Source organism: Aquarana catesbeiana, linkage group LG05 (genome assembly GCF_042186555.1).
Source record: "Aquarana catesbeiana isolate 2022-GZ linkage group LG05, ASM4218655v1, whole genome shotgun sequence".
NCBI lineage: Eukaryota > Metazoa > Chordata > Amphibia > Anura > Ranidae > Aquarana > Aquarana catesbeiana.
In genome coordinates this window covers 254,188,118-254,202,931 of record NC_133328.1, presented here as the reverse complement: position 1 = coordinate 254,202,931, position 14,814 = coordinate 254,188,118, and the positions used below count along the sequence as shown (strand labels likewise).

Genomic DNA, 14,814 nt, shown 5'->3' with positions numbered 1-14,814 from the left:
GACTGACAATTGCGCGGTTGTGCGACATTGTACTCAAACACAATTGACGTCCTTTTTTTCCCACAAATAAAGCTTTCTTTTGCTGGTATTTGATCATCTCTACGGTTTTTATTTTTTGCGCTTTAAACAAAAAAGCCACAATTTTGAAAAAAACTTAATATTTTGTACTTTTTGCTATAATATCCCCATTTTTTTTTTTTTTTTTTAAAAAGCAGTTTTTTTTCCTCAATTTAGGCGATTATGTATTCTTCTACATATTTTTGGTAATAAAAATTGCAATAAGCGTATATTGATTGGTTTGCGTTAAAGTTATAGCATCTACAAAATAGCGGAAAGATTTATGGCATTTTTATTATTATTATTTTTTTTTTACTAGTAATGGCGGTGATCAACGATTTTTATCAGGACTGCGACATTATGGTGGACAGATCGGACACTTTTGACACATTTTTGGAATCATTGGCATTTATACAGCGATCAGTGCTATTAAAATGCACTGATTACTGTGTAAATATCTCTGGCAGGGAAGGGATTAACACTAGGTTCGATCAAGGGGTTAACTGTGTTCCCTAAGGAGTGATTCTAACTGGGGGGGGGGGGGACTGACTGGGTGATGAGACCCATCATTATTCATACTTGTATGAACAACAGATCGCTCTCCTCACCCCTGACAGCACGGAGATATGTCTGTTTACATTGACAGATCTCATTCTGTCTCTGTGCGGAGCGATCGCGGGTGCCCAGCAGTCATCACGGGCACGCGCATCGGCTCCGGCGTCGCGCCCCCTAGTAGTCAAAAGGCGAACCGACGTCGGTTCGCCCAGGAGAGCCAACCTGCCACAGTACAACTGCGGCGGCTGGTCGGGAAGGGGTTAAACACCTCCCTTCTTAACAATCCAACATTTGAGCCACAAATACAATCCGAGATTGAGAATTATTTCTTAAACAATGTGAACTCTGTAACTAATCATGCCATAACTTGGAACTCTCACAAGGCTTGTCTGAGGTCTTTTGCTAAAGCTTGGGGCATATGCCAGGAAAACTCATTCTTCCATCACAGAATCCCTATTAAAACAAATTTGGGATCTAGAACTAGCAAATAAACCATGCCCTACTGCCATTACCTCTGCTTTTTTTTTTTTTTTTTTTTTTTTGTCTTTGTTTTGTCATGTATTTAAAGGGACTGATTGCCTGATTTTGTTTTTCTTTCTTTTATTTTTTGTTCTACTAGGCATTGCGTGTGATGGCTAAAATAATGAGAGAATGTTGGTATGCCAATGGGGCTGCAAGACTTACTGCTTTACGCATCAAGAAAACCCTATCGCAGCTTAGCCAGCAAGAAGGCATAAAAATGTAGTTTATCACCCTGGACTGAATTATGCTAAATTTTACCTATTTGGTTCATCTGATCTGAAGATTAATTGTTCTACCTCACTGAGGGAACGGCCCAAGATTGCTGCCTTTTTGAAACGTCATAGGATAAACATGAAGTTCAATGCATACATGCAGCAAAGTGTGTAGTCCTCGCTTTACTGTATCTCCATTTTCTCCATAATCTCCATTTTCCCAGAACATTTTGTAAATGTGTATTTAGTATTAATTTTAGTACCAATGACAATGCTGTTTTTTTATATATAATTCATCAATGCACCCCACCTTGTGCCATTTTTTCTTTGTTTTTTTGTTTTGTTTTTTTTACTGTACTGGTGCTTTAAAAAAGTAAGTTTCTGTTCAGCTCATTTCACAGCCTTTAAACGTCATATTGCTCAAATACCTTTTGTTTTCTGGATATCTCTTATGCAATTTCCTTTTATATACAGTACAATACAACTTGCCTTCAAAATTATATGTATTACCAGTAAGTGCCACACAGTTTTTATGTATCGGTACACATTTAAAATTTTTTTTTTTTTTTAGTATTCAATATTATGCAACATTTTAAAGTTGTACAACAAAAATAGCTACTAAAAAGTAAAGAAAAAAAAATGTTTTAGGGTATAGTTCTTCAGTATTCTCTGAATTGTGAATTAACAAAATACAAAGTCCAGCAGCTAAAATTGATATAGGTTTTGAGTGGATGTTAAAGAGGGTCGGGGGTAGTAATAAATAAACCTTAGAACATGGTAGACCTTGACATCATTGGTCCACATGAAGCCAATCAAGATTTTAGCTGCCTTTGGGGATATGAGTGGCTGTGTCTGTAGCTGTTGGATGGTATTGAATTTTCTGTTGTCCACCAAAAATAAATATCAGTTTTGGCTGGACTTAGACATTCACCATTTAATCTTTTTGTTACAGTTATGTAATTTGCACATTGTAAATGTGTTTGGCCTCCTATATAGGTACTTGGGATGATGGCACAATATAAGGGCATAATGATCACTTTTCTAAAAATTATGCCTGGGGGTGTAAGAAAAGAAAATATTTCTATGCACTAGACAAAAGCCACTTCAGTGTTCCTTGCACTTGTTGGCATTGCTTACTTTCAAATTGCTTATGTTGACTGTTTAAAGCTGTATTCCTTATACAGTTCAACGTTTGTGAAACCTTCATGTACACATAAACAAAATGCAAATATGCTTTTTAAACTACCTACAAATAGCACCAGATGTAAAAGAAAGCAATGATGCAGTTAAAGCTAAAAAGGTGACAATAAGTAACTATAAACAGTTACCAGCTGCTTATATATAGATCAGTGGTTCCAAAAGTGAGGTTTACTGGTTGGAGTTACCAGTATTATCCCCTGAAAGGTTACGCCCATTGTGAATGTGTTGCAGGTACATTAAGTGAAAATTATCAAATGCATTGGAAAGACCTCTAGAACTGGATGTGTATAATTTAATAGAAAGACAACAGTTTTTACTCTACATAAAGGTAAATATTTTGGTGGGCAGACTTATTTTTGCCTACTTCTGTTCAGCGGGGGAAGCTATTGGAGCTTTTCTTATTTCCAATGAAAACCCGGCTTGCTAAGTGAACAAACCTGTTTGAACCAAGACTGATGTAAGAACATTCCAGGTCCAGAACACTGGTTGATAAAACAGTCCAGAACCAAATATCGGAGTAAAACAAAGTCATTGATGCAGTAGAGATATCTGCCTGAATATAAAGGAATCTACTTGTACCCAGAGTGACTGGTCCCACCACCAACAGGCAAAATGCTTGCTCACTTCATTAAATTGACCCCTGAGCAAACAGAATGGTCAATATGCGCTTGTCCCACCTCGGAGTATCACATAGGAAAGTGATGGTTCTTGATGCTCAAACACATCCCAGTCACATGTGGATAAAGACTAAGTGCTCTCTGCTTAATCTAAAATTGTTGACTTTAATATAAAGTAAAACAATTCTCTTGATAAGATGCATATAACTGTAAACACAGTAGCATTCTTGGGTTAACGATTTAGGATAGCAGCAGGTGTCGTCACACATTGTAGCTCCTCCTCCTATCTAATGATACATTAGCAAAGCAAGGATCATGTTGAATTTTTCTAACCCTCTATTTTAATTATAAAAATGTGAGCAACGCTACAGAAAGTGAGTACAATATATGAAAATTATATAGATAAATATAAGCCAAGGATCCGTGATGGACCCAAAGAATAAACAATGAGTGCCAAAAAACAATGACATAAAAGGGTGGTAAAAACACAAAAGGGTGGTAAAAATTAGTCCCAAAAGTGAAAAATGTAGAAACGATGAAGAATTCGTAAATAGACTCATCCAAAAAGTGTTCAAAACAAATAAAAGTGAGGTTAATCGGTCACACAAATAACGACTTGTGAGAAGATCCACCACCGTATGTGCTAAATGCTTACCAGATGGCAAGCTTTGGATAGCTTGTAGATAGCCTGACAATTTTTATGTCATTGTTTTTTGGCACTCATATTGTTTATTCTTTGGGTCCATCACGGATCCTTGGCTTATATTTATCTATATAATTTTCATATATTGTACTCACTTTCTGTAGCGCTGCTCACGTTTTTATAATTACTATTCTATTTGTGTATATCTCACATTTTTGAGCTGCAGCTGTTTTACAATTTTTTTCCCTATCCGGTAGTGCGGTATACACATTTTTTCTGTTTTACATACTCAGTATTTTAATGCTTGCTCAAATCCAATAATATTAAGAATTTTAAATTATCTTAACCCAATTACATGTGATTTAAATATTATTACCTTATCCTTATTAATGTAAAGAATAGCATGTATGGTACAGAGAACAACTTTTCCAAAAATAGTGGAAATGGAACCCATACTTAGTAGTGAGGGGACATGCAATTTTATCACTTTGTTTTAAAAGGTGGATTCTCGGTTTGCAATTTTGGCAAAATATATTATGCAAGTAACCCAGGTGAAAATGTAATTTTCAGGAATATGAAAATGTTTTGGAGCGTTGATAAAAATGTGATGTTTATACCAAAAATTGACACCTATGCAAGATTTAATCATCCTCCACTGACTACTACAAAACTACGTTACTAGAGTTATTTTCAGGATGCTCTACACATGGGTTACTGCATATTTCTTCTGAAGACACTTCCCCTATCTCCTGCGCTCTACTTCGTGAGTACTCCTTAGGGAAATACCCTCACTTGTAGCAATGGTGGAGACCAGGCAAAAAAAAGGCCAATTCAATCAGCAGACGAACATTTGCTCTCCCAGAGACCTCCACAGCACTCAACCAAAGAGTGACAATGCGTCCCTTGCACTGGAGCAGGACGTGGTTTTTTTTCAATTCTTTATTTGGGTAAAGCATATGGGAATACAAAAACCACCACATTGATGTGCAAAAACAAAAAAATTCAAACAATTTCAAGTACGTGACCAAATGTACATACACCACAGCGTAGTAATAGATGCTCAAAAATCTGAAAGAAAAACACTGGACTTCTGGGTCTAGGAAGTCTCTATACCCCGCACAATTTTTCATGGTAATTGCTGTATGATTAATTAGAAGTAGAGAAGAAGAAAAAAACGACCCGAAGGTCCTGATGGCAAGAAGAGAACACTAAGGGAATAGCAGAAGAAAGGGTGGGGAGGGGAGAGAGAGAAAAAAAAGGGGGCAAAAGGGGGTACCACCAGCCAGTCACTCCATCCATAACTAGGGAGCCACCAGAGTCATCCCACCTCCAGGGAACTAAGCCACCAGTTCCGCATACTCTTCGGAGTATGCAAATTCGTGCCAGTAATACAATTTTTTGAGAAATTTCTCCATGGCTACCAAATCCTCCATTGCGTTTAATTTCTGCTACTTTTTTCAACCAGACAGTTTGATCTTGCTTGGGATCCCATGGTGATGCAGGAGGAAGAATGTGGGTGTTCATGGTAGCTCCCGATCAGTGAACTTCTGAACTATGCGATGGACCTCCGTCCAGAAGGGCTGAAGAAGAGGGCAGGACCAGAAGATGTGAGAGAGTGAACCAGTGCCCTCCCCACATCTCCAGCAAAGGCAAGACCTGGTTTTAACACCGTTCTCTGGCATCTGATTCAAACTTATATTTCAGGCACACAACAAGCGTGAACAAAGCAGAATTTACAGCATCCATGTCACAATTTTAAGGGCGCTTTTACCCCTTCGGCCACTAGCGGGGGTTAAAAGCTCCCTGGTAGCAGCTGAAAAGTGCCGCTTAAACAGCGGTAAAGCGCCGCTAGAAAGAGCTTTATTGTAAAGCTGGCCAAAGTCTCATCAAATTCCAGAATTTTACATGCAATCCAGTAATTGCCTCTGTTGGACAAGGGAACACATGACATCCATGGACATCCAAGATGACTATTTGCATGTTCCTATTTACCCACCTCATCAGCAATTTCTATGCTTTGCAGTGGCAGACGACTACTTCCAGTAGGTCGCACTGCCCTTCAGCCTATCGTCTGCTCCCAGGGTGTTCACAAATGTCTTGGCACCCATGATTTTCTCCTGAACATTTAGTCTTCCTTGCAACTCTCAGCAACTATCCAAAAGACAGTTCAGCTGCTTCAGAACTTTTGCTGGGTGATCAATTTCAATACATCTGCTCTCCAGGCTGCCCTGCATCCTAGAATAATGGAACATTATCAGGAACAGGAAACATAATCAAAAGAGGAAATCAAACCCCCAATCATCTTGATGCTCAGCGCAGTCGGGTTATCCCTCTAGCGCTGGACCCCCCTTGTAATGGGACACCCAATTCGAGTGCAGTCAGTGTCACCACAGTGTCCTATCTACCATCAAGTGTGCACAAGGAGTCTGGCTGTCTTGAAGGAAACAAATCATTTTCTCTCATGGACAGAAACTCACTGCCAAGCAACTTCTGCGGTCCACATCCCAGGAGTGGACAACATATAGGCAGTTTATCTCCACTGTCACGGCGTGGACCAAGGGGAGTGGCATGGTCTCCTCATCCATATGTGTCAAATCCAATAGGCCTGAACCAGGAAGCCCAGGGAGCTCTGTCTCACCTGTTGCACCAATTTGACCCAAAAGAGCCTGCTATACAGGTATGCACAGCCTTCTAGCAGACAACCCTTGGCCTCTTCCCAGCAGGCTAGATCTGCTATCTCAATGCCCTTTATTCCAAATTACTTCAGTCTCTTGCTTTAACAGTATGCCTGTTCAAACTCAGGTCTTACAGTGATTTTAAACCTTTCTTTTTATATTTAATTAAAATAAACATTTTTCCCCTGCACAGAGCAGGTAAGTATATTGCAGAGTGGTCCTTTTCCTCCTCTTCTGGGATCCCCCACCAGCGCTCTCGGATTCTCCTCTTCTGCGTGTACCTCCATAGCAAGCCGCTTGCTATAGGAGCACACATGCGGGCGCACTCCATCGACAAACAGCGTGGCTCGGCCCCGTCCCCTGCTCTCTCTTGACAGGATTTAACTGACACTGCTCTCAGCAAAGCCTATGGGAAAGGGGAGGGAAGACCTGCAGCTGGGCACAGCATTGGATCGAAAGAGGAGGGGTATGTGTGGGACGTGTTTTATCTCAATGACGAGCATGCATTAAGGTAAAAAAACAAGTTTAGAATCACTTTAAAGAAAGAGGGATTTCTGAGTCTGTGATTCCTACCTTGCCGAAAGCAAGAAAGGCCACTTCCAGGGAGATCTGTTATTGTACCTTGAACTCCTATTTTGCTTGGTGCGAGTGCAGTCGGTTCAGACCCAGAGGTTACTCTGTGCCTAGCATTTTGGCCTTCCTTACATACAGGTCTTGACCAGTATCTAGCTCTTAGCACCCTAAAAGGTTAGGTAATGGCCTGATCCATCCTTTTTCAAAGGCCTTTGGCTTTGCACTCCCTTGTCAGAATATGCTTTATTCCAGGTTTGTGTTTGCCCCCCCACTTCGCAGCATCATGTGCTTGACTGGGACCTTTCATAGGTTTTCTTTGCCCTGCAAAAAAACACTCTTTGAACCCTATTTTTTTTCTGGCAATGCAAGAAGAAGCAAGATGAAATTTCTGCATTTTTTCTGCACAGTGACATATTAAACCTTCGTACTTGCGATCCAATTGTTGGCGGGGGATTGTCTGTTGACAAACTGTTGTCCTAAAATCTGACCGTTAGTACGCTCCTTTTGACAATTGTTTTCCAACTTTCTGCCAACAAATGTTGGATGACATGCTAGTAAATTTTTGGCAGACAACGGTTGGTTGTCAGATTTTCTGATGGTCAGTACACAAGTCCATCACACAAAAGTTGAAAGTACAAACACGCATGCTCGGTATCAATGATCACCAAACACGAAATTAGCAGAAGGAGCCCAATGGGTGGTGCTCAAGAGCTGAAATTCCTCGTAGTATGTCACTACTTTCGTGTTTGTTGCACGAAAATTGTGTACCGTTAGTATGCAAGACAAGATCCAGCAAGACTTAAAGTTGTCATAATATTGCTCCTACATGGTTTACTGATTCAAATGCAGGTATCATTGTAGAACCATAGTCGGAACAAAGCTATAGTAGCCTATGCAGATAAAGGACATCGTTTCCTGAAGGATTTTCTTTCCTCGTGATCCTCCAAAGTATTTGAAAACAATTGGGTCGTTGATAATTTAGCTGAGTCAGTGGGAACTAGAAGGAATAGCCCCTATCAACATGATACTTATGGGGGAAAGGTTCTATTCTTTTTTAGGTGGAGTTTTATTTATTTTTTTAAATTAAAGGGGTGAAGTAACATTTTGTTCAATTAGTGGTTTGTTATAGAAAAGCATAGTGTATAGCTTAAAACTCCTATCATTACATTTTTTTGTGATTTTTTTTTTTTGAACATTATCGCTTTTTGAGAAATCCATTTTTTAATTCCTATGTGTTGCATAGAAAATGTGTTTTAAATATAATTATGTTCTGTTTTTTTGCATAAGGACCAATATTTGTCTCATCATAGACCGTAAATGTAGTTTTATTTTTTAGAATTTTGCATTTTTTATTATTATTACTGTAGAGACTTACACTATTTGGATCCAAGGCATTCATTGTTACATAACACTGGTGATTTGTGACAGGTATCCAGTGACCATTTTAATGCTCTGGAACATAGTGAATCCTGATATCCATGTTTCCATTTTTTTTAATATTGTTTTATAGGCACATGCTTGCTATGTAAATATTTTGAACAGGCACATTAGGTTTTCAGGCTATCTGTAGCAAAAATGTTTATGTACACATGTACTGTATATCTCCATGTGAGGTACCAGCAGTAGTACCAACTTTCTCCTACTCTCCTGAACCACTTCTAAAGTAAGGTTACCAAGATATGATAACATGAATACAATAGAATTTTACAAACTTGTTCAGTGTATACAGTACTTTGATGCCTCTTTAAACATTTTTGCATCAGCGTTTTAATAGCTAGAAAATATATATTTCTAACTTTGTATACATAGTGGTCTACTTTGTAGATCCATCCTTTTTCAAAGGCCTTTGGCTTTGCACTCCCTTGTCAGAATATGCTTTATTCCAGGTTTGTGTTTGCCCCCCCCACTTCGCAGCATCATGTGCTTGACTGGGACCTTTCATAGGTTTTCTTTGCCCTGCAAAAAAACACTCTTTGAACCCTATTTTTTTTCTGGCAATGCAAGAAGAAGCATTATTACTGTAGAGACTTACACTATTTGGATCCAAGGCATTCATTGTTACATAACACTGGTGATTTGTGACAGGTATCCAGTGACGATTTTAATGCTCTGGAACATAGTGAATCCTGATATCCATGTTTCCATTTTTTTTAATATTGTTTTATAGGCACATGCTTGCTATGTAAATATTTTGAACAGGCACATTAGGTTTTCAGGCTATCTGTAGCAAAAATGTTTATGTACACATGTACTGTATATCTCCATGTGAGGTACCAGCAGTAGTACCAACTTTCTCCTACTCTCCTGAACCACTTCTAAAGTAAGGTTACCAAGATATGATAACATGAATACAATAGAATTTTACAAACTTGTTCAGTGTATACAGTACTTTGATGCCTCTTTAAACATTTTTGCATCAGCGTTTTAATAGCTAGAAAATATATATTTCTAACTTTGTATACATAGTGGTCTACTTTTGGAATTTTCATTACATATTGTAAAATCTATATGATACCATTTTAAGTTTTTATTTTCACCATTTCATAAAGACATATTCAGGTTGGCAAAAACACAACCAATTTGTATGTGCAGAATATGTTTAATACTCCTAACAGGGATATTCTGAAAAAATTTACAGGTATTGACTGTGCCATAAAACTTGCTTATTTTAAACTTATGTGCCATCCTGTTTTTTTTTTGTTTTTGTTTTTTTTTGTTTTTTTTTAAACGTGACCACCTTCAAACAAATGTAACTCCTCAAAGCCATCAATTTGCGAATCACTTGCAATCTGTGAGCTGTTTCCTGGGCTCCAAATGGTTAAAGAGCCTAAGGTATTTTACCTCATGTATAAATGTTACATGAATTTTTTTCAGTACCTGTACATTTTATGATTTAAAATGTTTTATTGTATTTGTTTTGTTTGTGTATGTCGGTATCCACTGATTTTCTGTTTCACTTTAACAGCTATGGTGGCAGTACAATGAAATCTGAGGGGAAAAAAAATGAATGAAAGAAAAAAAAATATATAAAATTTATATATATATATATATATATATATATATATATATATATATATATATATATATATATATAATAGTATCTCACAAAAGTAAGTACACCCCTCACATTTTTTTAAGGTTTTTGTAAATATTTTATTATATCTTTTCATGTGACAGCACTGAAGAAATTACACTTTGCTGCAATGTAAAGTAGTGAGTGTACAGCTTGTATAACAGTGCAAATTTGCTGCCCCCTCAAAATAACTCAACACACAGCCATTAATGTCTAAGCCTCTGGCAACAAAAGTGAGTACACACCCCTATGTGAAAATGTCCAAATTGTGCCCAAAGTGTCAATATTTTGTGTGGCCACCATTTTCCAGCACCCTCTTGGGCATGGAGTTCACCAGAGCTTCACAGGTTGTCACTGGAGTCCTCTTCCACTTCTCCATGATGACATCATGGAGCTGGTGGATATTGGAGACCTTGCGCTCCTCCACCTTCTGTTTGAGGACTTAGGGGTGTACTCACTTTTGTTGCCAGTGGTTTAGACATTAATGGCTGTGTGATGAGTTATTTTGAGGGGATGGCAAATTTACACTATACAAGCTGAACACTCACTACATTACATTGTAGCAAAGTGTCATTTCTTCAGTGTTGTCACATGAAAAGAGCTAATAAAATATTTACAAAAATGTGAGGGGTGTACTCACTTTTGTTAGATACTATGCGTATATGTGTGTGTGTATATATATATATATATATATATATATATATATATATATATATATATTATATTATATTATTCTATAATATCATTTGTTTAGTGTGATGTTTTTTAACTGAGACCCTTTTAATAAAGTGTATAATTTCTGCTTTCTTGTATTTCATTTTTAGAATCAACACTGCAGATTTGTTTTAACCACTTCAGCCCCGAGAAGAATTTACCCCCTTCCTGACCAGAGCACTTTTTGCGATACGGCACTGCGCCGCTTTAGCTGACAATTGCGCGGTCATGCGACGTTGCACCCAAACAAAAGTGAAATTTTTTCCCACAAATAGCTTTCTTTTGGTGGTATTTGATCACCTCTGTGATTTTTATTGTTTGTGCTATGACACTGATGACGGGGAGCAGTGGATCTCTGTCATGTCACAAGGCAAAACGGGGAAATGCCTTGTTTGCATCTCCCCGTTCTACCTCTCCACACCGCAATCGTGGGCCGCCGGTGAATATCGAATTCCCCGGGCACACACCCGATAGGCGGCAAATTTAAAGGGAAGTACAGGTACGCCCATTTGCCTGCCTGTGCCATTCTGCCGACGTACATCTGTGTGCGGCGGTCGGCAAGCGGTTAAATAGGATAACAGCTGTTGGAATGTTTTAAAATGGGTAAGTTGAATAAATAAAGCCATGCAAAAAAATTTCACCAAATTTTAGGACCTCTTCATGTTTTGTGCAAGAAAAAATATATGCTTTAAATCTTTCAATGCTCCACCAAATGAAAATCATAACAAAGGCACGAATTTAAAAATGTTTTGTACATTGCATTAAAATTGAGTACATTACAGTACACACGGTTTTTGTATAGCTTTGATTTTAACCACTTCAGCCCCGGAAGGATTTACCCCCTTCCTGACCAGAGCACTTTTTACAATTTGGCAATGCGTCACTTTAACTGCTGATTGCGCGGTCAGGAAATGCTGTACCCAAACAAAATTTTGCGTCCTTTTGTTCCCACAAATAGAGCTTTCTTTTGATGGTATTTGATCACCTCAAAAAAAGATTTTCTACTTTTTGTTATAAAAAAATTACAATAAACTCAATTTTAGTCATACATTTAGTCCAAAATGTATTCAGGCACATGTCTTTGTTAAAAAAAATATCAATAAGCATATATTTATTGGTTTGCGCAAAAGTTATAGCGTCTACAAACTAGGGTACATTTTCTGGAATTTACACAGCTTTTAGTTTGACTGCCTATCTCATTTCTTGAGGTGCTAAAATGGCAGGGCAGTACAACCCCCCCCCCCCCCCAAATGACCCCATTTTGGAAAGTAGACACCTCAAGGAAATTGCTGAGAGGCATGTTGAGCCCATTGAATATACATTTTTTTTGTTCCAAGTGATTGAATAATGACAAAAAAAAATAAATAAATTTACAAAAAGTTGTCACTAAATGATATATTGCTCACACAGGCCATGGGCATATGTGGAATTGCACCCCAAAATACATTAAGCTGCTTCTCCTGATGATGGGGATACCACATGTGGGACTTTTTGGGAGCCTAGCCGCAGGGGCCCCGAAAACCAAGCACCGCCTTCAGGAATTTCTAAGAGCATACATTTTTTATTTCACTCCTCACTACCTATCACAGCTATATTGCTGTTGAGTCCATGGAATATTGGAATATTTATATTTTGCCACAAGTTGCAGGAAAATGACAAACTTTTTTTTTTTTTTTTTTTGCACAAAGTTGTCCCTCCTCACTACCTATCACAGTTTCCAAGGCCATAAAATGCCAAGATGGCACAACCCCCTCCCCAAATGACCCCATTTTGGAAAGTAGACACCCCAAGCTATTTGCTGAGAGGCATGGTGAGTATTTTGCAGTTCTCATTTGTTTTTGAAAATGAAAAAAGAAAAGAAAAATGTATTTTTTTTTCTTTTTTCAATTTTCAAAACTTTGTGACAAAAAGCAAGGTCTGCAAAATACTCACCATACCTCTCAGCAAATAGCTTGGGGTGTCTACTTTCCAAAGTGGGGTCATTTGGGGCGGCACAGAGGTGTAGTGGTAGCACTCTCGCCTAGCAGTAAGAAGGGTCACTGGTTCAAATCCCAACCACGACACTACCTGCTTGGAGTTTGCATGTTCTCCCTGTGCCTGCGTGGGTTTCCTCCGGGTACTCCGGTTTCCTCCCACACTCCAAAGACATGCTGGTAGGTTAATTGGATCCTGTCTAAATTGTCCCTAGTATGTATGAATGTGAGTTAGGGACCTTAGATTGTAAGCCCCTTGAGGGTAGGGACTGATGTGAATGTACAATGTATATGTAAAGCGCTGCGTAAATTGACGGCGCTATATAAGTACCTGAAATAAATAAATTTGGGAGGGTTTGTGCCATCTGGGCATTCCATGGCCTCCGAAACAGTGATAGGCAGTGAGGTGTGAAATCAAAAATTTACACCCTTAGAAACCCTGAAGGCGGTGCTTGGTTTTTGGGGTCTCGTATCTGGCTAGGCTCCCAAAAAGTCTCACAAAGTATCCCTGTACTCAGGAGAAGCAACAGAATGTATTTTGGGGGTGTAATTTCACATATTCCCATGGCATGTTTGAGCAATATATCATTTAGTGACAACTTTGTGCAAAAAAAAAAAAAAAAAAATGTTGTCTTTTTCCCGCAACTTGTGTCACAATATAAAATATTCCATTGACTCGACATGTCTCTCAGCAAATAGCTTTGGGTGTCTACTTTCCAAAATGTGGTCAAATTGGTGGGGTTTTGAACTGTCCTGGCATTTTATGCACAACATTTAAAAGCTTATGTCACCATCACCCACTCTTCTAACCACTTGAAGACAAAGCCCTTTCTGACACTATTTGTTTACAAGAAAATTACTTTGAACCCCTAAACATTATATTTTTTTTTAAAGCAAAGGCCCTACAGATTAAAAATTTTTTTCACACAGTATTTGCGCAGCGATTTTTTTGGGAAAAAACACACTTTTTTTTAAATTTTAATGCACTAAAACACACTATATTGCCCAAATGTTTGATGAAATAAAAAAGATGATCTTAGGCCGAGTACATGGTACCAAACATGAAATACTTTAAAATTGCGCACAAACGTGCAGTGGCGACAAACTACATACATTTTTAAAAGCCTTTACAGGTTACCACTTTAGATTTACAGAGGAGGTCTACTGCTAAAATGACTGCCCTCGATCTGACCTTCGCAGTGATACCTCACATGCATGGTGCAATTGCTGTTTACATTTGACGCCAGACCAACGCTTGCATTCGCCTTTGCGCGAGAGCAGGGGGGGACAGTGGTGCTTTTTCTTTATTATTTTTTTTTTTGCTTTTATCTCATTTTTAAACTGTTCCTTTCTTTTTTTTTATCATTTTTATTGTTATGTCAGGGAACTTAAATATCCCCTATGATAGCAATAGGTAGTGACAGGTACTCTTTTTTTGAAAAAATGGGGTCTATTAGACCCTAGATCTCTCCTCTGCCCTCAAAGCATCTGACCACACTAAGATCAGTGTGATAAAATGCTTTCCCAAATTCCCTATGGCGCTGTTTACATCCGGCAAAATCTAAGTCATGAAATGCTCGTATCTTCCGGTTTCTTAAGCCATGAAGATAATTGGAGCCATTCTGGTCTCTGATCAGCTCTATGGTCAGCTGGTGGAATCACCGGCTTCATTCTCAGGTTCCCTGTTGGGACAGGAGAGCCAGAGAAAAACATGGAAGACGGTGGGGGGGGGGGGGAATTCGCTCCCACTGCTTGTAAAAGCAGTCTAGAGCAGTGGTCTCAAACTGGCGGCCCTCCAGCTGTTGCAAAACTACAAGTCCCATCATGCCTCTGCCTGTGGGAGTCATGCTTGTAACTGTCAGCCTTGCAATGCCTCATGGTACTTGTAGTTTGGCAACAGCTGGAGGGCCTCCAGTTTGAGACCCCTGGTCTAGAGGCTAATTAGCCGCTAGGATTGCTTTTACATGAAAGCCGACCGCTGGCTGAAAAGAATGATACCT

General features: G+C 38.7%; 1 protein-coding gene across 6 annotated transcripts in view; it reads left to right on the top strand.

The window, feature by feature from the left end:
* TGFBR1 (transforming growth factor beta receptor 1) overlaps positions 1-14,814 on the top strand; it is a 468,434-nt gene that overhangs the window by 343,719 nt on the left and 109,901 nt on the right. For 2 of the 6 annotated variants that reach the window (XM_073630720.1, XM_073630714.1), the window contains one exon: positions 1,232-2,264. The exons of the other annotated variants lie outside the window; for them this stretch is intronic. In XM_073630720.1, coding sequence (XP_073486821.1) covers positions 1,232-1,357 — 126 coding nt within the window. In that variant the 3' untranslated portion in view covers positions 1,358-2,264. Of the gene's footprint in view, positions 1-1,231; positions 2,265-14,814 lie in introns of those variants that run through there. 6 annotated transcript variants of the gene reach the window in all.